At 37.0% G+C, this 26,488-nt stretch overlaps 1 protein-coding gene across 1 annotated transcript in view; it reads right to left on the reverse strand.

Moving 5' to 3' along the window:
* The window catches only part of LOC139138961 (serine/threonine-protein kinase NIM1-like), an 82,344-nt gene extending 57,281 nt beyond the window's left edge, over window positions 1-25,063 (reverse strand). The window contains exons 1-2 of the mRNA XM_070707606.1: window positions 24,857-25,063; window positions 11,857-12,461 (exon numbers count right to left, since the gene is read on the reverse strand). Coding sequence (XP_070563707.1) covers window positions 11,857-12,151 — 295 coding nt within the window. The 5' untranslated portion in view covers window positions 12,152-12,461; window positions 24,857-25,063. The remainder of the gene's footprint in view (window positions 1-11,856; window positions 12,462-24,856) is intronic.
* Window positions 25,064-26,488: the final 1,425 nt, after the last annotated feature.

Raw genomic sequence — 26,488 nt, forward strand, 5'->3', positions numbered from 1 at the left:
TTATAACATCTAATACATTCATCTTTTTGTTCAATAAATTAAAGTCAGTTTTCACTGGACAATATAGCAATAATGTTGATGTATAGCATTTCAAAATACACATCGTCAAAACTGCATTCTAACAAGTATTTATATGCATTTCTAGCAAACTATGGACGCCTGACAATGCATGTTTATTAATTTTTTTGAGCTTACTTGTTTATTTATTTGTTTGTTTGTTAGCTTGTTTGATTATTACTTATTTACAAAGAAATATACTAATTTATCAGGGTGCTAAATTTAACAGGTCTTCATGCTCTATAAATTTGCTAGTAATGTTACCCAAAATGTATAATGTAATATGTGAGAAATAGGGTATTAAAGCTTGCCAAAATTGAACCTTATGGAGTTCAGAGAAGGTATTCTTTGTAGATTCGCCATGCTCGATATTTCATGACATTGCCAGGAGGCAGGGAGTGCAGGGCTTATTTGATGAGAATCCTTTGGGACGGTTGCTATCGTGATGTCATGCAATTTGCCGGCGCGCAAAGTCACATGTGACTGAAATGAAAGGGACGGAGCAGAACAACCTCCTTGAACAACAAATAATGATGATTTGCAGAGCAGTTGGGCCTTTAGAGCAAGGGAATTCGTGACTGATATTGACATCTTTTCCTTTTAGCAAACATGCAGTTTTATGCAATTGGGGAAAAATAATACAGCAAGAACTGAGGTATATGAATTGATAATAATTCATCATCTCAAGATCTGCATCTTTACATGTAAAAACACTCATTAAGTTATTACACTTTGCCTTTATGAATATCCAACATTAAGTAGGAAAACACCTTCAAAAGATCAATCTGCCATTATCAGTGCGCCTTTAGGTCCAACATTTAACTATCCATTGCATCCCATTTGCCAGGGTTGATTCAATCCATTAGGCTGCTTACATATGACATTTGGTAAAGCTATGTGCATTTAACCTTTGACAATCCCACGCTGACAGCTGCGATCTTGATGGATAATTTACGAAGGGAGAGTGCATTTTCTCAAAATGGCATTACCAAATCAAATAAAGCCAGCACACATGGATGCTGCATCAGTGGTGTACATAACTTCTCAAGTAATATTCTGTATATAAAAGGAAACAACTATAAAATCATCACTTAAATTTGAATTTTTACCCTTTTTTTCACCCATCTAGCAACTTTTAAATTTTATCACATCATTACAAGATAATCATAGGCATGACGGAGAAAAGAATTTCGATGTATGGACGTTCTATACCCAGTCATTACTTTGACCAGTGGAGCATGCTTAATTTGAATATTGCCATAGCGATATATAAACAAATCACAAAAGATTCTGCTGCACCTGTGGTAGCTTCACTTTGTCCAAGAGCAGAGTCAGACATTTTATTTTATATGAATGTTTACTGAAGTGAACAACAGCATAGTATAAGAATAGTCCCTAATCAGAATCATGATATCATATCTTTATGGAAACATGCTCAAGATATGTTTATATTGCTGAGTGCAAATACTGACTGTGCTTTTGCAATAATATTAGTTTCTTTTTTTTGAAAGAAATGTCTTGCTAGCCTATTACAAAGATCATACGAAAGATGCAGCATCATCTCAAATAATTCTGACAGACAGCAAACAACCTTGACAAACAGTAGAGAGTAAACAGCAGCAAATTATACCAGAGATTCTAGTGACCATGACAAATTTCAGAGACTGAATAATGAGTCGTTCACTGTTTGACATTATCTTAGGGGGTATGTTTGTATTCATCCACTGAAAAAAGCACCCTTAGTCAAGCACTAATATCTATCATAAGAGGATGTGGGAAAGTGTTTCTCAGGTATACCAAATATTGCTTCTCTGTTCCCATGCCACTCTACATTGTGATATGTCCGTCAGGGAGTACAAAGGATAAGCTAGGCTCCTCCACCAGGATGATTTTGAGAGGTGGCCCACCCCTCTGTTTTCAAGCAATTTATTCATATGTTAATAGCCATACAAAAGAAAACATTTCAACAACAAAAGATTATGCAAATTTTATGAAAATTTGTGCCCTTCTGTTTTTCCCAGCTGTGGGGAAAACTGTGAGTATTGTTTGAGATTACCACGTGGCACGTAGTTGTAATATTCCTCTGAGAAGACTGAATATCCATTTTCATAAACGAGAACGACTTCAGAACTCAAACTATGTACAAAGTTCAGGTCCTGTGTCATGTTTACCAGTGTATCAGGACTGCCTATAGATCAAGATTGCAAGTTCAAATACTGTCATCTCTGAAACAATAAAGCATAAATTTGAATGCTGTACTGAAGATGACAGATAAAATAAAAACTACTGATGCTGTAAAATTTTTATTGACCACAACGGTATCAGTGCAGAGAGAAATCACCTGAGAGTGACAGCGGTAAGTTCTCTTTCCAAAGTGACTTTCATTTCTTACATATACTGACAGAGAGATCCAACAGCACAGGTGACAAGTCTTATACAACCATGACAAATAGATATTGGGGTGATGAAAAAACCTGTTCCTTTCTCTGCAAAACAACAGAAAGTCACTCACATGACTTTGTGGGATACCCTACTTCTGAGTTATTCCCCTTTTAATATACAAGTACCTGTAGTTCTACGATATTCTGTTTTATAGCCTTTTATATATATATATATATATATATATATATATATATATATATATATATATATATATATATATATATATATATATATATATACATACATATATATATATATATATATATATATATATATATATATATATATATATATATATATATATATATATATATATATATATATTTCAGTGGTCTATATTTGATCAAATATCAACTATTTCCCATATAGAACACAACATTTATATCATCGACAAAAGTGATAAATGTGCATACATGGAAAGAAGAGCCAGGCTTATATGCCTATCTCAGTCTGTCACATTACTGTTTTGATGTGTCCTTCCATAGCTACATTGACATAGACAGACATGTATGAGATATTTAATACATGTCAATAGTTTTATCTAGCCAGGGATATCATCCATCATCTTCTGTTTCATGGCGGTCATAAATGTACTCAGCTTATGGAAAGGTGTTTTACGACGCTTATCTCAGTTTATATGGGACATTAATTATCTTTTCACATTACGCTCCCTGTAAGTATTGATCTTATACATTTTATGTACAGTATTATATGTACAGTATAATTGAAGGTTTTTATGATAAAGGAATTTAACATTCAATGATACGGTCAGCCGTAGTATTTCACAAGAAACAAAAACCAATCATGTTCAGGAAGAACCTGGAGGCTTTTGCTGACAGATCCAGGGAAAAACTCCATTTCAAATTGGTCAAAATTTCACAAGGGGCATGAAGATACTGAAGGCCAAAAGCATTGAAAAAATTCTTTTCTAAAAATAAACTGGAAAAAAAGCTAATTCGCCTTGGACCTTTGACAAGCAGTGCGCTTTCACTAATGGAAAGAATCCGTTATCGACGATCTTGGTCTGATGCATTTTCAAGATATTTTCTCACATCAATGTGTCAAAATATGAGTCAAAACTGACACTCCTTACGCCTTACTTTTCTCAATACTCCCTATTATTTGTGCTCTCTCTCTCTCTCTCTCTCTCTCTCTCTCTCTCTCATTATCACAGAGTACAAGATCTCTCTCTCTCTCTCTCTCTCTCTCTCTCTCTCTCTCTCTCTCTCTCTCTCTCTCTCTCTCTCTCTCCCTCTCTCTCTCTCTCTCTCTCTCTCTCTCTCATTATCACAGTGTACAAGCTGCATGTATCATCCCCAGCAAAGGTGCTTCACACAAAGATGTAGGACACTCAAGCTGTGTGAGTGCACCAATCCTGTGAATTCATGGGGAATCCACAGGGAAGCACCACAGTGGCTTGCTCTGAATGGACCTTGATCTCAACGTAAGCAGTGCATTGGTTCCCCAAGTAGCAACCATTATTTAGAATCACAATATGCCAAGAGAAAATACACCACATATTATTACTGTGACTTCCAATTCCAAGGAACCCAAAAAAGGTCAAATGTCATATCAAATATGTTGAATTATAATTACCTGACATCAAGAAATTTGATAACAAGAATTTTTTGCAAACCATACAGTCAGGTAGGTAGGACTTACTAAGAGGGAGATATTCACAAACACATAGTGTTTAAAATATTTTTAAATTAAAAACACTGGTTTCAGAATACAGGAAAGAAAAGTGAAATGAAGATATGGCTCTCAATAATCTCTGTTACCGGGTATGTACATGTACAATAAGGATAGGAACAGTGATCAAAAAATAATCAATTATGTAATTGAAGCTTGTGAAAAGCCATTTTGAATTTATGTCATCGTTAAATGGAGAAAACAAAACTCTTTTACTCCCAATGTTGTGCGTAAAATTTGCATGAAGGAAAATAGAACAGTGACAATCTGTACATATTTGATGAATAACTAGTTCCTTCACTGTTTCAACAGTCAAAGTTTTTCTTGATTTTTTTACCACACAAATTTATTCATTCTGTTTTCAAAGACAAGAATGGTCACCCAAATGGAAGAGAAAGGGTGATCATGATTGAAAAGTACAGACCATGGTACAATACAGATTTGTATTCTCAGTCCTTTCTGTCGGCCATAACCTTGGTGCACCAAGGCCATGTCAAAAATCCTTTACTGAGGCAAAATGGTGTTCTCACATATATCGACATGTTTGGTGTTATCCAGTGCTCTAAAAAAGTTATTTTCTGATGTTGCGTTCTCTTTGTCAGTGACAAGGATGGACTTTACTCACTGCACTTAAAATGAATAAACCCTTCTCATGGACGGTCACTCTTCCACCCATGACCATGAATGGACAACACCATGTGGACAAAATAAAAAAGCCAGGGCATTAGGGTTCAAAGAAAAGCCATAAGACTAAAATTTTCCTAGCATACAGTACATGTACAACAAAGACCAAAATGTTGAGGACAAATCAATAGGCTCTGTGGCCAGAGAACAATGGAGGTACAGCCGCTGGCTACACTGGTCCATGAGGAGTGCTGGCAATCAATAGCCGACGGAAGGGAAAGACATAGTGTAAATATTGTGAAGTCGATAACATGCAGAATGCAGTGTGTTTGTTATGTTGGTAAACTTGACAACACTAAGATGCTACCTGTATAGCTACATCACACAATTAACACAAATTTTCCAGTATTATCCCAAAGTATAATTTTGCTAAGATGAATTTCAAAGTTAAATTAGAGTGGCTGAAGCTTTCAATTTTGAGAGTGTGAAATATAACCCACAGCCACAATTATTTCATCTTAACACATGATGTCTTGCTGGAAGAGTTGAAATATAGTAAATATTATGCTGTTTAGATGTCTAAACTTTGTCAAAAATACAACACCGAGACTGACCTGATATGATAGACAAATCATTTCTATTTTTCCACAAAACATTTATTGATCGTGGCAAAACATACTCCATGAATGCCGGCTTCCAGTTGGCATAGAAATTTAATAGAGAGTGTCATACCATCAGTGGCATAATTACATGCTGTACATAGTTTCAATGACGTCAGTAGATTTGTTTACCGGGTAAAAACTTGCAGTGGATTACAGTGAACATGTACCGGTACGCCCAAAAAGCAATCCTTACATTGTACACGCCTCAACATATTCTAACTCACTGATTAAAACCACACAAGTGAAATTTACCAATTTCCAACTTCTTCTTCCTTTCATCAATAACAGCAACTTCACAACATCCCCCCTCCCCCTCCCCCAGCCTACAGGGCTTTCAAATGCAATGAATGTGAGAAATAATTCTCTGGTCTTCATGTTTTGCCCACTTGAAAAATTTTGCAATGTGGAATGAACAAATAAAAAGTCATCGTTGATGACACAGTCCCCACTTGTTAATGGGTACTTTGATTACATGTCCTCAGAGAGGATAGAGTCCTCTTCATTAATTAGGTCTGTGATAAAAATACTTTGATACAGATGGCGCTCAATGGCCAAGAATGAGTTCCATGGTGATGAAAACATAAAACCAATGTTGGCCACCATCCTAAAGTTCAGAAAATGAGTCAACTAGGAATTAATCAACAGGATGTTGCAAAACATTTTTGCATACAATTCTAACACTTGACAGATTATCACTGGTACCATATTTGAGACATGCCCAAGTTTTGGCTAAGGACAGGAAACAATTGTAACAAAATGGCTGCCATGCAGCCATATTGGATCATATCATGAAACAAATTGACATACATATGTATGACATAGGTTAATGTCCTTGTACCAACTTTGAAAAATACCGTCAATGACGCTGTACCTTCTCTAATGTGTGGCCAGGTCAGGTAATTGGTTGTTGGCATGGAGTTGTTGGTAAATAGTTGATGATGTAGGGGCATGAGGTGAGATATGGACCCAAAGAACCCAAAAGATGATTAAATACATCAATCAAAAAAATTCTAAGCTTCAGTATAAACTGCCTAAAGATAGTTCAATGTGGAAAAAAGTTAAACAATTCAGAAATAAGAATTAACAGTCCAAAATAGTAATGACGCACTTCCTTACTGACCTGAGTGCATGTGAAATACAAAACCTGGCATCTGTAAATTAAATGTATACCAAGTGATCATTTCAAGTCACTTTTAACTGTTTTTAATGGATTTTCCAAAGAGTCCTGTGGAAATGATGAAAAACGCTTATCTGGTCTTGTGTTTGTATAACCTCATGGCTGATAATTGTCATAGTATTGAAAAAAAATTGAAAGTGAAGAAATTACTGTTTTTAATAGGCATATTTTCCTTGAAATACATGACCGTGTAAAGAATATATGCTAAAAGTGTTTAAGAGTAAATTTCTTTTCAAAAAATAATTTAATCTGTGACCAAAGGATTTTTATTCTTTGTGTTTACAAATTCAAACATTGCAATTTGTTCAATCATCTTGTGCAGTGCAAAATTTATAAAATGACTGAAAAACAAAAAAAATTGGCAGAATTACAGTCTTTGTGATGTAAAATTATGGGTTGATATCACGATAACTGTTAATCTGTTTGAAGTACTAATATACTATAATTTAAAAAAGAAAAGTTCATGCAGAAACGGTAAAATATATTGTCAGCAATGTAGTGTTAATTTTGACTTTACATCAAAATATGCCTTTGCTGGATACCAAATATATAGGGCGAAATATTAAAATCAGCCATGTTCAGCAAAATCCACAAAATAGCATTGATCCTTTTCTAATTTGAGTTGATTTGCTTATGTTATCCTTGTATGACAGTCAGTACAATATGGAACTTGAACACAACACAGTGAATAAGTATGCTGTAAATGAAATGGTGTGGCTGCATCCACATGCAGCAATAGGAGTGCCTTTGTCTCTCACCCCTCATTTCCAACCTGTCCCATCCCTGAAAAAATAGTTTGGTCTTATATTTATAACGTTAATAATTTCTGTATTTGTTAAAATGTGCGCATCTCAAAAACTTTGATCATAACCATTTTCATTGTTTTTTATAGCTGACCAATCAGTTAACCTGTTTATTTTGAATATTTGCGCATTTTTCCTCAGTATTTGACATTTTCTGAATACCTTCTTATTCAGTTGTCATTTTCTAAAAGTTTAAATGCTCCATTGTGTGGTCAAGCTTTCCACAAGCATCAAATGTGGTACTTCATATAGGAGGGTCTGCCTCTAGAGGGCGGGCATCATGAACAGTGTTTGTTGGTTAATTCCTCCACGTAAACTTCTGATTGTACAGTACTGTAAACATTGAACATGGCCGACGTCCGATTTTCCTGTCTAAAATTTTCACTCATTTTCGTTCATATGACTCTGAAACTCCAGGAAACGATTTGGAAGAAAGGGTTATCTTGAAATATTGAGGTACTCGCCGATATTTTGCAAAATTAAGTGAGAAAAAATGCAAGGAAAATGCCGACAGTTTTCAGACTCGGAGGCATATGATCATCTCTGCAGATAATGCAACAGGCCCAGATCACGTGAGGCCATGAGGGGATATCCACGCAACTCAGTACCAAACACTAGCGCTCACAGAGTGAGCAAACACAAAGTGAGTACCCCTAACGTCAGCTCAGTAGTCTGTAATAGATTGTAGTCAACTAAGAAACCTTGGAGAAAGGCTTAACACTGTGGCTATGCCGCTAAGTCCCTTTTGATTTTTGTCATAGCTCAAAATCGTTCTCCCACACCTCAACCTGAGCCATGAACACCCCCACCAGTTTATGATATGACCCATCACAATGGCATGACGTCAACGGATCTTGACAGACGGAAGTCTTGACAGACGGAAGTCGTTGACACCAGCATACTGGTTTTCAACTCTAATACCTTCTCTGTCTATAAATAGACACGAGAAGGTAATAAAATCGGTTGAGATATGCCCGAGAGTATTATGAAAAATCGTAACAAAATGGCCGCAAGGCAGCCATATTGGATCGTATCACATAACAAATTGACATGCATATGTATGACATTAGTCAATCTCCTTGTACCAACTTTGAATAAAATCGGTTGAAACATATCTGAGTTATGGCTCTGTACATGAAAACATCGTAATAAAATGGCTGCCTAGCGGCCATATTGGATCGTATCACATAACAAATTGACGTATATATCTATGACATAGGTCAATGTCCTTGTACCAACTTTGAATAAAATCGGTTGAAACATGTCTGAGTTATGGCTCTGTATTAAACAAATTGTAATAAAATGGCCACACAGCAGCCATATTGGATTGTATCACAAAACAAATTGTCGTGCATATCTATGACATTGGTCAATGTCCTTGTACCAACTTTGAATAAAATCGGTTAAAACATGTCTGAATTATGGCTCTGTATATGAAAAAATTGTAATAAAATGGCCGTCTGGCGGCCATATTGGATCGTATCACAAAACAAATTGACGTGCATATCTATGACATTGGTCATTGTCCTTGTACCAACTTTGAATAAAATCGGCTGAAACATGTCTGAGTTATGGCTCTGTACATGAAAAAATCGTAATAAAATGGCCGCCTGGAGGCCATATTGGATCGTATCACAAAACAAATTGACGTGCATATCTATGACATTGGTCAATGTCCTTGTAGCAAGTTTGAATAAAATCGGTTGAAACATGTCTGAGTTATGGCTCTGTACATGAAAAAATCGTAATAAATGGCCGCCTGGCGGCCATATTGGATCGTATCACAAAACAAATCGACGTGCATATCTATGACATTGGTCAATGTCCTTGTACCAACGTTGAATAAAATCGGTTGAAACATGTCTGAGTTATGGCTCTGTACATGAAAAAATCGTAATAAAATGGCTGCCTGGCGGCCATATTGGATTGTATCACAAAACAAATCGACGTGCATCTGTATGACATATGTAGTAATCCTTGTACCAAGTTTGAATGAAATCGCTTCTTGCATCTCTGAGATATCTGCGTGAACGGACGGACGCACGCACGCACGCACGCACGGACGCACGCACGCACGCACGGACGCACGCACGGACATGACCAAACCTATAAGTCCCCCCGGACGGTGTCCGTGGGGACTAACAAATAAAAAGTGAATCTCCAGGCTGGTGACAGCATAACTACAGACATGTCTCATGAATGGAAATTAAAACTTAGCAGCCTGAACACAGATATGCCATGAAAATGTTAACTTAAAACCTGTAAAGGCCTCAAATGACATATTTCATATTTTCTATGTAATCTATCACAAAAGTTCTGAGTCAAGTTTTCCCCTTTGAAAAATCAATTAAAAAAACACTCCTGCGCAAATATTGTCTCACAATTATGATATCTGCAAGAATTCCACTTTGGGAAGTCCTGTCTCTGTCATGCCATCTGTACAACTTTCTCTATTTACCTGTGACCATCACTATTGAATTAACAGGAGTACCTGTGTGTTGTCTTGAACAAATACACTTAAGAGTTTAACCTATGTATCACACATATTTGACTATTTGTACTGCCTAGCTCTAAAGTGAATAATACAATTTTTTTACACCAAATATGAGAGGTGTCTTCCGTTGGTATTACAGTACATCCTTTTTAAGGTAGAACACGCCTCACAGACAGATATTCAGACTCTCATACCTAACTGATTTACCACTTACGGGGTTCATTTTGAAGCTCATGAAGTAACTAAAGTTTCTAACAGCTTATTTTTGTGAAAATCAAAAATTTCAATTTTTCTCATAGAGTTAACACAGGGATGGCCACCATTTTGAATTTCAAGTATCAGTAAATTTAAGGTAATTTGTTTCCATAGTACCTAAATTTGCACTGTGACCCTCGATTTTCATTCATTTTGAAAGAGTAATGCTTAGTTTTGTTGAGGAAGGTTCAGAGTCTTTGGATTTCGAAGCGTGAACTTCCTTAACATAAACTTTTCTCCATTTTAAACAATTTAAGCCCTCTGAGTAATGTAACTGATCTCTGTGTATGTTAAGCCTAACACAGAGAGTCTATTGTTGTAATCCAAGTCACCTTGCAGAGGGATAGAGAAGGGTATACCGGGGGTACACCCATTTATGAATAAGTACTTGAACCTTTCAGAGGTATTCCTTTGAGCTAACACAACATGCCATACAGCGCAATGGCTGAAATTATCTTCACGTTTCTGTTCTTCAAATGGATTCTTTGTTGAATTGCGATACTGGGGCAATCAATGAATATCATGTGTTCTGAGTATGTGTATAGTTGACTTGTGTAGTTGACTTGATCAACCCTTTGAGCGCCAAAGTCAATTTTTGTTGCCTTTATAAAATATACCCCAGTCAATTTTTTTAGATTTTTGCCTAACTTTTGGTAAAAACCTGTAGCCGATGAAATGTGGTGTCCATTTGGTCCAAAATTATCAAAGTATTACAAAAAAGCTCATGAAAATCGGTAAAATGTTGCACAAAAATTCTGGTAGCAAAAATTACAGCACTCAAAGGGTTAAGGTTAAAAGACAATCTACAAATCTATTACAGTACATTGGTTATGTGTCCGCATGTGGGTGTATTTGCATCTATCATCTATATCGCTCTGTATAGCTACCATTATACTACATACATTGTAATTATAATTATGTATGTATATACACACAATCTGCAGAAAGTTCAAGTTTAAATGTACATATAGGTTGCAAATCAGCACTTTCCAGCTATTCAAAACATCCTGTCAGATTTCCAATACGGTACTCATCATTGTTGAATAAGGAGACAAAAATGAAATGCACCTATCCACTGAATGCAAATGTATACATGTTGTCATGGTGATTGCATAATCAATCTCCCCTCACTTCATCACGGCATGCCGAGGCTGCTGCATGTACATGTAAATTTTGAGTATGATGTACTACTGCAAGTAATTTATCAGACGAGTTATTGGTGTTTAGAATCTCAGCGAAGAGAAAGTGTTCTGAAAGCCTTGCTTCAGTGAGCACTTACTCTGTGTCAATTTTATTGCTTGTAAATGTGTGTTACACACCATTGTACACTTTACACCAAACACATCGTTGGTAACAAAGCCACCTAAAAACGAAGTCCTGTACACACTATAATTGCTGTCCTAACTTGTTCTGCTCTTTGGCCAAGCAAAGGTTTTGAATAGGGCCATTCAAGACAATTAATTCACACACAGCACCTAGAGTATGTGAAGTGCCTTAAATTTTGCAGCAGCCAATCCACACACTGTAAAGTGAACTTCAAATTATGGAAGCTGTATTGTATGGGTAAAAATATCTCTCTTTCTTACCACATGCACAGTGTCATGATTGAAGGTAATTCAATGAACACTATGTAACATTGTTACAGCTTACCTTTAGTAAGGGCATGAATTCCCATTTTAACTTGGGAAAAATTGCCACTTCCAAGTTCTCCTCGTATCCGATAAAATCCAATCCGCTTGCCCAAGGTGATTTCTTTGATAATTCTATGGTCATTGCTCAAATCATGCGAAAGTCGTTCATAAGCTGTCAGCTTTCGCTGTCGTTCAACAGGGGTACCGTTTTCCCCCGGCTGTGAGTGGTCACTGTGTACAGATGTGGTAGTATTTTCAACGCTTTCCCGATACCCTCCGCCATGACTGGAGCGTCTGCTCTCCGGAGATGACATGTTGCTTGGCAATTATCTCATTGGCGTCCGGTCACTGTCATCTGCCTTATAATACTCAGGGGACTTCTCCCAGCAGCTGTTGTCATGGCAATTGTTTCATTAATAATTCAGGTTGCCTTTCTCTTTGCTTGATGTACCAGTGACTGCCAGGAGTGGTTTTTGCGATGTGCATTTATCCAACCGAGCTAGTAAGTCACGAATTACTGGCAATGACTGTATGAGCCATGCGTCTCACCGTCACGTATTTCAATAAGTATCCCGCTAGCAATCCCTGAGGTTGTGACTGTTTGTGAAACACGCTGCGCTGTGTCTGTGAAAATTAAAGAATGAAAATAATGGTCATTCAAGCATGTGCAAACATCTCGTATAACTCGGTTTGTTCAAAACAAATCGGCAAGATCATGACGGTGAGACACCTGGAGGTGTATTTCTATTTTTTTTTCAGTCCAACATACACGTACATTCTCTGTCTCTGATGTCATTCTGATCTTTATTCGTTACTCATCAAATCTCTTTGATTGTAGCTCTGTCATTTCAATTCCACACATTTGAATCAGAGAATTCTTTATGAAGGCGAGTGGACAAACCACTGCACAAGTGAAATGGCATATCGCAATGGTACATCCAATTAGAATGTGTAAGGTTTGAACTCTCTCTGTGGTTCACAAATCATTTTTGCAATCCATAACGTGACAAAATGTAAAATAGCAAACAGAACAGAGTGCAGTAAAGACATTCAGGAAATGATATGATGGCATGTAAAAAGCCTACAATACACTCTTTTCCAGACCAGATAGTTTTGTTTTCCTTTTAATATTTGGCAATCACACAGTGAGAAAGACAATATATTTATTATTGCCAATTCATGCACTGAGAGGCACTTCTGAATTGAAAATTACCTAAACTATCCTCATTTTGTCAAACCCAGTTTCAAAGATTACATGTGATTTTGGGACAATAAGTTGGACAGGAAGAATAAGAAATTGAAATTTCACTGAAAATACCCACAAAAATAAAACATTTAAATATATTGTGTTATGTAGGTCATTTCCCCCCACACTCATCATGACCTGAGTTCAATTAGTCTAGAACATTCTCAAGGTCACTGCCCTTAATGACCTCACAACCTTGAATTCAATTAGTCATGTTTGGAATGTTCTGGAAAGTTGATTAGTTGTGTAAGAGAGATAATTTTAGAACAGTAATTAGCATGTCAATAAAAGTTCTAGATTGTTCTTATATGCCTTTATAAAAGGGACGTGCTCAGCTTCCAGTCAGACTTTTGGGATCGTGTCTCTTGTGTGTTACTAAACTCCAGCAGTCGTCATTCTCAAGACTTTTCAAGACCTTCACTGTCAACGCTGGATTTATACTGTGGACTTTGGCAGCTTCAAGCCTGCAAGGACTGTTCATTCATCCAACTGACTGTTGCAACTCTGAGACTGGAGCTTTGCCGTCCCAGCTGAGATAAGTAGTCTGTACACTTTTAAAGCTTGTACTCTATCCCTGACTTAGCAATTAGTTTTATTTTCGTAATAAATTTTGTTTAAACGTTAACTGCTGAGTTCACCCTTTTGTTCGTTTTCTCTGCACGTAACAAAATTGGGGGCTCGTCCGGGAGACGAATATTTTGAGCCATTTGACAACATTTTGCCAGTCTTTTCAAAACTACTGTATATTGGGAACTCAGCGAAGTTTAATCATGGCGGAATTTCAAGCAGAGGAAGTGGATGACCTTGATCAGGACACATTTGATTCCCTAAGAAAAGACGACCTCATAGCATTGGCCAATTTCCGTAAAGTAGAAGTCAAAGATCCATGCGCAAGAGGGAAATACAGTACCATATTGCAAAACATTTAGTTAATTTAGGCCAAGTTGATGTCTCCACCTTGAAAGATATTGAGCCCGAGTCTACCTCTGAACTCAGAAAACTAGAAATACAGGCAGATTTGGAAATTAAGAAAATGGAATTACAAATGAAAGAAAAAGAAAGGCAGGAAAGATTAGAAATGGAAGAAAGACAGAGAGAAAAAGAATTGCGATTAGAAGAACAGCGATTGCAGGTAGAAATAAAACGTTTAGAGCTTGGACAGTCAGGAAAATTCTTCCCTTCAGACAAGTTTGACATCAATAAGCATTTCAGGTTAGTTCCCCCTTTCCAAGAAAAGGATGTTGATAAATATTTCCTACATTTTGAGAAAATTGCTCAGAGTCTGAACTGGCCTAAGGAGTCCTGGTCTATGCTTTTGCAGAGTGCTTTGGTGGGTAAAGCCAGAGAAATTTACATTCAGTTGTCAGTAGAGCAGGCTTCAAATTATGATTCTGTGAAGGAATAATTCTCAAGGGCTATGAGTTGGTGCCTGAAGCTTACCGTCAGAAATTTAGGGATTGTGAGAAGGTGAAGGATCAAACTTATGTTGAATTTGCTCGAACAAAAGAACAACTGTTTGATCGTTGGTGTTCTTCGGAAAAGGTCAGTCAGAATTATGACAAATTACGACAACTTGTTTTGATTGAGGAATTTAAAAGGTGCATCCGGAGTGACATCAAGACGTTTATCAATGAACAAAAGGCAGATACATTGGAGGTTGCTGCACGTTTGGCCGATGATTATTCATTGACCCACAAATCTTCATTTCTCAGCAAACCATCCCAGTCCTTTTCATACAGAAACAATGCAGGTAAATGTAACTCCTCCTTTTCATCCAAGAATTTTTCAAAGGAGAGTAGGAAATCAAATGACAACAGTTCACAAAATTCAAGTAACACTTCCACATCATCAGATCCCAAGTCTCAATCTCCTTCTGACAAACAGTTCGGTACACTTTCTTGTAATTATTGCAAGAAAGACGGCCATTTAATGTCAGATTGTTTCAAGTTGAAAAGAAAACGTGAAGGTCAAAGTGGTCAAAGTGGATCTAAGCCCACCGGCTTTATTTCTTCATCAACTCAATTAGAGTCTAATAATGTGTGTAACACATTTTCTGAGGTTAAACCCCTCTTATCCCCAATTAATGAGGTCAAGGTCAATTCTTCTCAAGATAGCATTATGGGTATTTTCGAGCCATTTATTCATAATGGTTTTATATCACTTTCTAGTGATTTCTCTTCCGCTACCCCTGTCAAAATTTTAAGAGATACCGGGGCTTCCCAGTCTCTTTTGTTGGCAGATACCCTGCCGTTTTCTGAAAAGTCATTTTCAGGTTCTAAAGTTCTTATTAAGGGGGTAGATTGTAATGACTACATTCCTGTTCCTCTCCATAATGTCTATTTGTCTTCGGACTTTGTTTCTGGACCTGTGACTTTAGGTATTAGGCCTTTTTTGCCTTTTGAAGGGATTCACCTTCTTCTCGGAAACGACCTTGCTGGGGACAAGGTCATTACTAATCCACTTGTGACTGATAATCCTACTTTAGATCAGGATCCAGAGCCAATTGAACAAGAGATACCCGATTTATTTCCTTCATGTGCCATTACTCGAGCCATGTCAAAGAAAACTTCTGAGAATCAAAATACTCTCAAAAATAATGTCACAGATGTTGACTTAAATGACACCTTTCTCAGTCAGGTGTTTGACACGGATCATTCCGTTATCCCTCGTGGATTTGAAACTTCCAGTAAAACTGCTGACCAAAGTCAGACATTTTCTAGATCAAATCTCATTGCAGAACAACACAAAGACCCAGATATTTTGTCTTTGTTTGACAGGTTAGACGATGAAGGTAAAACTTCAGATAGCTCTGTTTCCTATTATACAAAATCTGGTATTCTCATGCGTAAATGGAGACCTCCAGACGTTTTGGTTGATGACGATTGGGCTATAAAACATCAAATTGTGGTTCCAAAGCCCTACCGTGCTGAAATATTGCGCCTGGCCCATGAAACGCCCTGGGCTGGTCATTTGGGAGTAAGGAAAACTTATCATAAAATTCTCAGTCACTTTTATTGGCCTAATCTCAGGCAGGATGTAGCACATTTCTGTAAAACTTGTCACACATGTCAAATGGTAGGAAAGCCAAATCAGACCATTCCAAAGGCCCCTTTACAGCCAATTCCTGCATTTCAAGAACCATTTAGTAGGATACTAATAGACTGTGTTGGGCCCCTACCAAAAACAAGATCAGGAAATGAGTATATGTTGACAATAATGTGTACATCAACACGGTTCCCAGAAGCCATACCACTGAGAAACATAAAGACAAAGACTATAGTGAGAGCTTTAGTCAAATTTTTCACTTTATTTGGCCTCCCTAAATGTGTCCAGTCCGATCAAGGCTCCAACTTTATGTCTGGTATTTTTCAACAAGTAATGGATCAGCTAGGCATTAAACAGTATAGGTCATCCGCCTATCATCCAGAAAGTCAGGGTGCTCTTGAGCGATTTCATCAAACTTTGAAAAAACATGATTAGGACCTACTGTTTTGACACAGAGAAGCAGTGGGATGAAGGAATTCATTTTTTGCTCTTTGCTGTTAGAGAGTCAATTCAAGAGTCTCTTGGTTTTAGCCCATTTGAGCTTGTATTTGGACATACAGTCCGTGGCCCACTTAAGCTCGTTAAGGAGAAATTCCTATCAGACGATGATGATTGTCTGAATATTTTGCAATATGTGTCAGATTTTCGTACAAAACTCTCTAAAGCATGTGAATTAGCCAGAGAAAATCTTGAGTCATCTCAGCAGTCAATGAAAACCAAATACGATAAAAACACCTCAAAACGGAAGTTTGAACCAGGTCAAAAAGTTCTTGTTCTACTTCCGGTTCCTGGCAAACCACTCCATGCTCGTTACTTTGGGCCATACCTAATTGATAAGAAATTGAGTGATTTAAATTACATCATAATAACACCTGACAGGCGAAAACAAAAACAGCTATGTCACATAAATATGCTTAAGCCATATTTGGATAGGGATAATCCTACTAACTCAGCCTGTCAGTACCATCAGTTCTGGCCATTATGAAGATAGTGATACTGAAACTGACTTGAGTGAAAATACTCTAAACTCAAAGCTGGGCTCGGTCAAGCTTCAGAACTCAGAAATCCTGGAGAAGCTGGAGTCTACAAAGTTGGCACACCTCCAGCCAGAACAACAACAACAGGTGAAAGAAACTGCTCCATGAATATAAACACCTGTTTCAAGATGTTCCAACGAGGACAAACGTCATCTATCACGACGTTGATGTTGGGGACAGTAAGCCTGTAAAACAACATCCATACAGACTGAATCCAACAAAAGCGAAATATCTCCAGGAAGAAGTCAAATACCTGCTGGACAATGACTTTATTGAACCCAGTAAAAGTAACTGGAGTTCGCCGTGCATACTTGTTCCCAAAGCAGATCACAGTTATCGTATGTGCACGGACTTTAGGAAGGTCAACACTTTAACAAAGACAGACACTTTCCCAATCCCGAGGATTGATGACTGCATCGACCGAGTGGGAAAAGCCAAGTATGTGACAAAATTTGACCTACTGAAGGGATTTTGGCAAGTCCCTCTGACGGATCGTGCTCGTGAAATATCCGCCTTTGTTACACCAGACGGATTGTTCCAGTACAAGGTGATGCCATTCGGAATGAAGAACTCTCCGGCAACGTTCCAACGGATGATCAACGACGTCATATCCGGGCTAGACGGGTGTGCAGCTTACGTTGACGACGTCATCCTGTATAGTGACACCTGGGAGGAACACATTAAGCTCATGCGGAAGTTCTTTGAGAGACTGAGTAAAGCAATGTTGACTGTCAACCTTGCCAAATCTGAGTTTGGTTGGGCGAGGGTGACTTACCTCGGACATACTGTAGGACAGGGTGAGGTAAAACCTGTTGATGCCAAAATCAGTGCCATTTCAAGTTTTCCCATACCAAACTGCAAACGACAACTGATGCGCTTTCTCGGTATGGCTGGTTACTACAGAAAATTCTGTCCAAATTTCTCCACAATTACTGAGCCTTTGACTAACTTACTTAAAAAGAAAGTAAAGTTTGTTTGGTCAGAGCAATGCCAACAGGCATTTGATACACTTAAAGCCATACTGCAAAGTGCCCCAGTGTTGTCTGCACCAGATTTCACTTTGCCATTCAAATTAGCTGTAGATGCTAGTGATACGGCTGCTGGTGCTGTTTTATTGCAAGAGGATAGTCATGGTATAGATCATCCTGTTTGCTATTTTCACGCAAATTTAACAAATCCCAGAGAAACTACTCTACAATTGAAAAAGAGTGTTTATCTTTGATATTAGCTTTACAGCATTTTGAAGTTTATGTTACTTCTTCAAATCAGCCAATAGTGGTTTATATTGATCACAACCCTCTTGTTTTTCTGCAGAAATTTAAAGGCAAAAATCAGAGATTGCTAAGATGGAGTTTAATGTTACAGGAGTTTAATCTTGACATTCGACATATCAAAGGCAGAGACAATTTGATTGCAGACTGTCTCTCTCGTATTTAGAGTTTATTGTTGTTCACTTTCAAGAAATTTTACTTTAGAGTAAAAAACAAATTTTGAGTACTAAATCTTTTTCAAGATTACATTTGTAAAAGAAAGATTTTTCTTTGAAAAATTTTCTTTTTTTTGAAGAGGGGGTGTGTTATGTAGGTCATTTCCCCCCACACTCATCATGACCTGAGTTCAATTAGTCTAGAACATTCTCAAGGTCACTGCCCTTAATGACCTCACAACCTTGAATTCAATTAGTCATGTTTGAATGTTCTGGAAAGTTGATTAGTTGTGTAAGAGAGATAATTTTAGAACAGTAATTAGCATGTCAATAAAAGTTCTAGATTGTTCTTATATGCCTTTATAAAGGGACGTGCTCAGCTTCCAGTCAGACTTTTGGGATCGTGTCTCTTGTGTGTTACTAAACTCCAGCAGTAGTCATTCTCAAGACTTTTCAAGACCTTCACTGTCAACGCTGGATTTATACTGTGGACTTTGTGCAGCTTCAAGCCTGCAAGGACTGTTCATTCATCCAACTGACTGTTGCAACTCTGAGACTGGAGCTTTGCCGTCCCAGCTGAGATAAGTAGTCTGTACACTTTTAAAGCTTGTACTCTATCCCTGACTTAGCAATTAGTTTTATTTTCGTAATAAATTTTGTTTAAACGTTAACTGCTGAGTTCACCCTTTGTTCGTTTTCTCTGCACGTAACAATTGACTCGAGTAGACGAGTCCACATGCAAGCTGTGAAGAAAGAACTCTGGAATACTATTATGACAGTGACTCACACACACATATCATCCTTCATTCTCTAATATAAAACATATCCATATTTCATTCATGGCCTCAAATGTTACCATTTCCAAACGAGTTTGCATGAAGCATATACCTTGCAATTGGACACTCTTGGGTATTGTCATATGCATGAACACTTATCCCCTCATTCTCTCACACAGGCGTATATTTGGACATTAATTATTAACAATGATTACTGGATATAAAATAATACTGCAAGTGTATTTAACATGGTTCCAATGCATTTTTACATTATCTATAACAAACAGCGGATTCTAAAACATTTAAATATGATGGCAATTGTGATTTACATGCAGCCATATGTTCTCTTTACTTCAGCATGTAAAATGGTACATCTATTTGAAGAGCACTCGAAGACACCTTAATTACGACATTAATGACCTTTTCACACATTTACATGCAACATGGAATGGCTGTAATGGATGTTGCAGGCTGAAATGTGGTGATACACATCAAATGTATGCATGAAATCCAATTTCATTAAAATCCTATGTAGAGATGGGTCGGTCTTTTATGCTATGGTGTTACAGTTTTTTCTGCCATCTGTTGTGAGAGGTGGACTGCAGAAAAAAAGATCATATATCATGATAGCGTGAAAGTCCGACCCATCTCTACATTGAATTTAATAAGATTAGCATGAAAGTATTTCTCAGACTGATAACACTAGTGATGAAAAATTCCTGTCTGGTGTTTTTGTCTGTTTGGACTATTAAACTCTATAAATCATCATTTGTGATCGCTAACCTATACAAAACTCTGACGCTAGTAGTATGCTAATTATTCCGCCAGCATGGCGCTTGACCCATACAAACAGGAAGAAGACACTAACTTTACACATAAGGGATATCTTGCAACAAAGTATGCATTTGGAAAAATGCCTCAAATTAATGTCCACTTTAAAGTAATATCTGAATCTATTCTGGAAATTATCATTTCACTTGAAAATTCTCAGTTCAACTGATTTCACAAGCCTACATTCCATTCTTCACAGTTTATACAAAATTGTTTATAGGCATGTCACAAAAGCACTGGCAAAATTAAACAGAAACGGCTGATGGGGCGTGCAGCCATTATCAATGTCATTTTTCAAAGAATTTCTTACATACATAATAGAACAAATCTATTTCCATTACTGATATGTCTTTTCTGCTACATGTGTAAGTCACAAGTCTGTGAATAAAAGTATTTTTGGTGAATGCAACACAGTAAAGTTATCATGATATTGTGGAGTTATATATATATATATATATATATATATATATATATATATATATATATATATATATATATTTTATATATATATATATATATATATATATATATATATATATATATATATATATATATATATATATATATATATATGTCGTTCCGTACAAAAAAAAAATTTAAATAAAAATTGATGTTTTTTGTAATATTATTGAAGATTTTTCGCTAAATATACTGTGGCAAACAACTATTTTATAAATGATAATTATGTTAGCAGTTCAGATAAAATGCAAATCACTGTGAATCCACAAAAAATACTATTAAAAAATCAGCAACTACCATATTCTGAACAATCATGATTGCTTAAAAGTTCAGAAAAGCTCTGATATTTGATAATCAACCGGAAAAATACACTAAATGGGACTAAAGGTATAATGGTTCATTAGTTTGAATCCCAATGAACGGCTTTACATAGTGTAATTACATGTAAATGGTCAGACCACAGACCCTTGAGAAAACAAGGGTCTATGGCTAGGCACATCTTCGGCAAAGAACACAAGTCTCCGGGTCCGAGGACTACACATCCGCATGTGCAGTGTCTTGATTTCATTGCTCTACTATAATAAATGGAACTCAGTGTTTATGGACACAGAGAACATAAAAAGCACATGGTAATTATCTCTGTCCGAGGTCACAAGGATCAATATAAATTGATGTTTGGAATTGTGTGTTTTACCTTTCTTCAATTTATATTTACTGCTGAATGTTGCAAGATGTGACCTGCAAAGCTGTTTAACCGCAGCTACTCAAGAAGTTGATTTATTGACTTCTATAAAACTCGAGGTCTATCTTGTGGCTACACAATATATATACAAGTCTACGGAATTTTAGTTTTATGACGTGACTTGCGATTACTGATGTCCACACCTTAACTTACTCAGGCATTTTCAATTAAATGGTTTGAGGCCTCATATCACTTATATAATTAATATATAAGAAATTTGAAAAAAAGAATGATTGAGATAATGTTCACGTTTATAATGTATATACATATAATTTATGCACAACACTGTCAGGTAAACACTGTTTAAAATATATATATTTTCTGAAAGTAAAAGCTTTCAACTTTCTTCTCTTTGGGATTATGAAAGAAATTTGCAGAGTTGATTGATTGTATGTTATGATGCAATAACATTCACTAGAAACAGTCAATCACTTTGTACTACAATACTAATATAATACCAAATATCTCGTGTCACTTCAGTTTTTAAATGTCATAAGGGAGATTAGATGGTAATGCGGGCCATCTGACAATACATATGGTGCATTGTATTGTATTCACTTGTCAAATTTCATATTATACATGTATTCCTCAAATCCTTGTCATATACATGTACTGTCGGGTTCAATGTTTTAGACAGAGTCCGGACTACTTTCTTGAAGATTTACTTAGTGAACACAAACTATCATAATTTACGAAAGAGTGGAATCCCTTCCTTTTTGAATGGGAGTCCTGTTTTTATTACTCATCATATTATGTACCACATTCTCAAAAGATATTAGATAAACAGATTAAATAGTCTAATCAGAGTGTTAATGATACCTAAGTGCTTAACGAAACAGGTTTGGCAAATTTTCAAAAGTGAAAATTAGGAAGATATTCTTTCATCCACTTCATTCTTTAACATCAATATATCTGTAGATAAGTAATACATCAGTCATGTACCACAGTTGCACGTAACATGATAGTCTCAGCTTGCAATTTTGGACACATATGTACAACCAGTGAAGCAAATATTATTTCTATATCAGATAGGTGATGAAACATGGAACAATCTCTCAGAGTCTGGGCAGTTGTTCATATTTAATATCTGTGATAATTTTTACTTTGATCTTTTAACTTAATTATCAAAAAGCCAGATAATTCAGGCTTCAGTCATACCAAGTTAATATTTTAGCTTTTGTAGCTTAAAAATACTTTTACCTGATTTACAATTGGATTGCGCCCACTACAGACGCATACTAGAATTCTGCATTACAAAATTGTAGATAATACTGAAATGAAAAGAGAATACTTGTGTTCTAATGACAGATCAATTACCACTACCATAAAGGGCTAATCAGTCATGACAAGTGACTCTTTCAAACAGCAGTTCCTTAATTTTGAAGCTGACCCCCCTCCCTCAAAGCCCTTCCTCCAAGCACAAATGAAACTTAGTGTGTATATGCATTGCAAAATTGATAACTGGTTTTATGCCCGTACACTGCTTTAACTGTGTGATGAATATAACACAATTACTTTAATCAATGCGTTCAGGCAGTCAATTCTGGCATGCAGTCAGGAATGCTATCATGCGTGCTGTAACTAGTTACATATGTCCTGTTCTTCATAGGCCTGGTATACACAAGTTCCTCACTGTGATTTTTGAAAGTAAAAACACAAACCAAGGTCTAAAATTTTCTTCCCTCCAAAACTTCAGGCACTGCATTTTGCATACATCTGCCAAATGATTGATGGCCCCTGGGGAAAAGGATCCTATCACAGGCAAAGCAATGTAAATGTCAGATCTTCACAATATTACATGTATGTTTGCGTTGATACTACAGACATTAGCTAAGGGTTTTCATTTGCGGTCGCAAGCAGGTCACCAGTTCCCAAGTTTTGCCTTACGACCAGTTACTCCTAAGAATTCCCACTTTCACCTCTGTCAATTTTAAATTATTTTTCGCTAATGTAAAATCAACTGACAAGTACATACATGTACTCTTTGCAATGTCCTTTGTACTTATCAATAATTACCCATCATGCACTTGTGTACACAACATTTTAATATTTTAGTGTTTGTTTTTGTTCAAAGATGAATATTTGCAAAGACCAGTAATTCCACATAACAAAACTATAATGGCAATATATTGTTTGCATATGAAAATGAATCACACAATTGCTTGATGCCAAGAAAAACATTGCTTTATCTCTGGCCTGAACTCAGGTACAGTATTTCCTTCTATTTTGATTAGAATATGTGTCAAGAAGCCAACGGATGCAAACTGATGTTGTGAAAACTGAAATAGAAAAAATTTACACATTTCACTCGAAATAATATCAAATAATGTAAACACAATGTTCTCCAGAGCCTACCTTCCAAACACAAATATATCACAACATATCAACAACTCATCAATAGTCCCACGGTAGTCTCGCTTTTACCTCCATGGCAGTCCCTCGACCTTCATGGCACTACTCATTGTACAGAAGGGTATTACTGTGTGATGGTCACTGATTTCAATAAAATAGATTTTACGTAACGCACCCTTTTTATGTCCTAATTATTTTGACTTCACATACGCGGTGAATGGCAGAATTACCCATTAAAAGTTCATGTTACACTAAAACGTGACTGACGCGAAAGCAAGCTCACCTGAGGTGACCATACTATACATGGGTGGATATTTTTGTCACTGATTTCAGTTAATTTACAGCTGTACACAACTAAAGGAGAAAAGTTTGTACAGTGGAGTTTCATTCATTTCGGTGGGCACACCAAAGAAAACAAAACATTGATGTGCCGGTACGATTGCGAGTTCGTTGAAATTGGGAAGATCGGGATAGATGTGTCTGACATCTGTTGAAAATGTAGCTTCGAAAGTATAGAGAAACCGAGGCTATAAGGTGGCTGTGTCACCGATTGTCAAGATACAAACAGAAAAGTGTACATATAAACATTTACGTCTCTGCGTTAGCCTTCAATATTCAACCAATGCCCACAAGAACACGGTACACTGGTTCGTTCGTTTGCTACACAGATAATGGTTGTACCATCCGTAGGACTATTTCTGTAAATGTCAACTGTCAAAACACCCAGGCGTATGTAACCAAAGCAAAATATTACCGAAACAGTGACACGAGTAAGACGTAAGTATCCCTGCTGTGGTAAATCTGATTCAATTTCAAAGTTGTTTATGTATCTGCACCTTATACCAGTAACAGAAACGTAAAGTGCCAGCATCACCTCAAACTGCTGGTTGTATAACTTGCCAAACTGTGCTTTCCGTGAAACAATGAGGGAGTGATTTGGCCGAACGGCAATTCTTCAGAAAGCCAAACTCGGTCGCAGGAGCAGAGCGGTACGCGGTGAGAGTCTGCCATTAAAATGTCTTTCCATGTGTCAATGTATGTCGAACGCCGGCTAAGTGTGTTACGTCCCTCTTGATCCAGTAAGTCGATAGCAAATCACACTTACCTTCAAACTCTGATGACTAACATTCTCTGAGGTACACATGTAAATACTGCTTTATCATTTGGAGTTGCTATGTTGGCCGAGGGTGGTCGCTGGCGAGCAAAGAGGGGGAGATTAGTCACCTTATCCAACGCTTTGCCTGTACTGTTATACTAGGTAACTGCACCGCTCAAGCGACCTCCAATATGGCAACCATTTTATTTGCATAATTTGTCTGTTGACGTCACCTGGGAAACGACTTATATGGAAGTCATTTGCATATGCTCTGCAACGACCGGGAAAGTAGCACGTGTAGCGTCTATGAAACACAGAAACGTTACCAGGCAACAGTTGCTAACACAAAACAGCGACCAGCCAAGAACTATCAGCACTACGTTATTTTCCTTTCAACTCGAAATTTCAAAACCACACCATCTAATAGATATAGGTTGTACGGCGCGAACTTTTATGCGGGTTGTTTTTTTCAAGAAGACAAGATCCTTGACTTTCAGCGATGACGTGCGAGTTATGTACAGGGTATGGCGACAGGCCAGGGTCACCTCTTTGTTAAATGACCGCTAAAATGTGAAAAGCGGGCGGGACATTGTTTGCAACTCACCTGTGGACAGTCTAGAACCTAAAACATTGTGCAAGCTGTTTATATCGAAATTCTCTTTGTGATTTATCACTGTAGCTAAGAAATAAACAGCTATGTGTTTCCGCCCCCGCCAACATACCGTACCAGAAAATAAAGAATTTATGTTAATATGTGTAACAGTCAACGGCTCAATGGAAAACATCGTCAAGCTAGATATCAAATGATCGAAGTATATTATGTTAGTCTATACCTTATATTTAATTGTTGAATGAATCACATTTTGTACTGCTAAAGGAAAGTAAATAACTAACAAGAACAAAGACCCAAACGTCAATATGACCAACTCTAGGGCTTCGTTCTCACCAGAACATAATGCATTCAACATTTTCATATGAAGTACTAAGTGATGTTATTTGGTCCCATGGTCCAGTTACTGTCGTTTATATGTTTGACGAATAAAAGCATTAAAAGGAAGATGTTGTAGAAAACGCACGCCCCCTTTAATATGTAGAATGTTACAAACTATATGATTACAATATTATTCCATCCGTAGACACATGATCACGGGTCACGGAATGTTTTGTTTTGTTATTTTGGGGGAGGGGGTTCGCTGGGAAAATATATATTTGTTGTAGCATATGGTGCCTGTCGTCAGTTATTCTGTAAGGCTTAATGTACTGAACCTTTGCGTTTTCCTAAGTCTTAACTTGCAAATCAGAATATAAACCTACACACACACCTTTTCATCAGAAAAACTAAGAACTATGAAACCTTTTAAGTCTCTCTCTCTCTCTCTCTCTCTCTCTCTCGCACGAATACCAACAACTTCATTTAATTCAAAGCGCAGCGAAAACATTTTTTTCTTGCTTCATTTATCGTCGCCAAATGGATTAGGGCGACTTCAGGTGATCGGTTCGATAAAGGAAAACGAGTAATTTGAAATCCGCAGCAATATATCGATATAGCAAACGAACCACCCAGCGGGTTAATCTCGATAGCCTACTCATAATACTGAATGACGTAAGGATTCGTGATCGAATGGTGATTTATACCGGTGT

Source organism: Ptychodera flava, chromosome 8 (genome assembly GCF_041260155.1).
Source record: "Ptychodera flava strain L36383 chromosome 8, AS_Pfla_20210202, whole genome shotgun sequence".
NCBI classification, from domain to species: domain Eukaryota; kingdom Metazoa; phylum Hemichordata; class Enteropneusta; family Ptychoderidae; genus Ptychodera; species Ptychodera flava.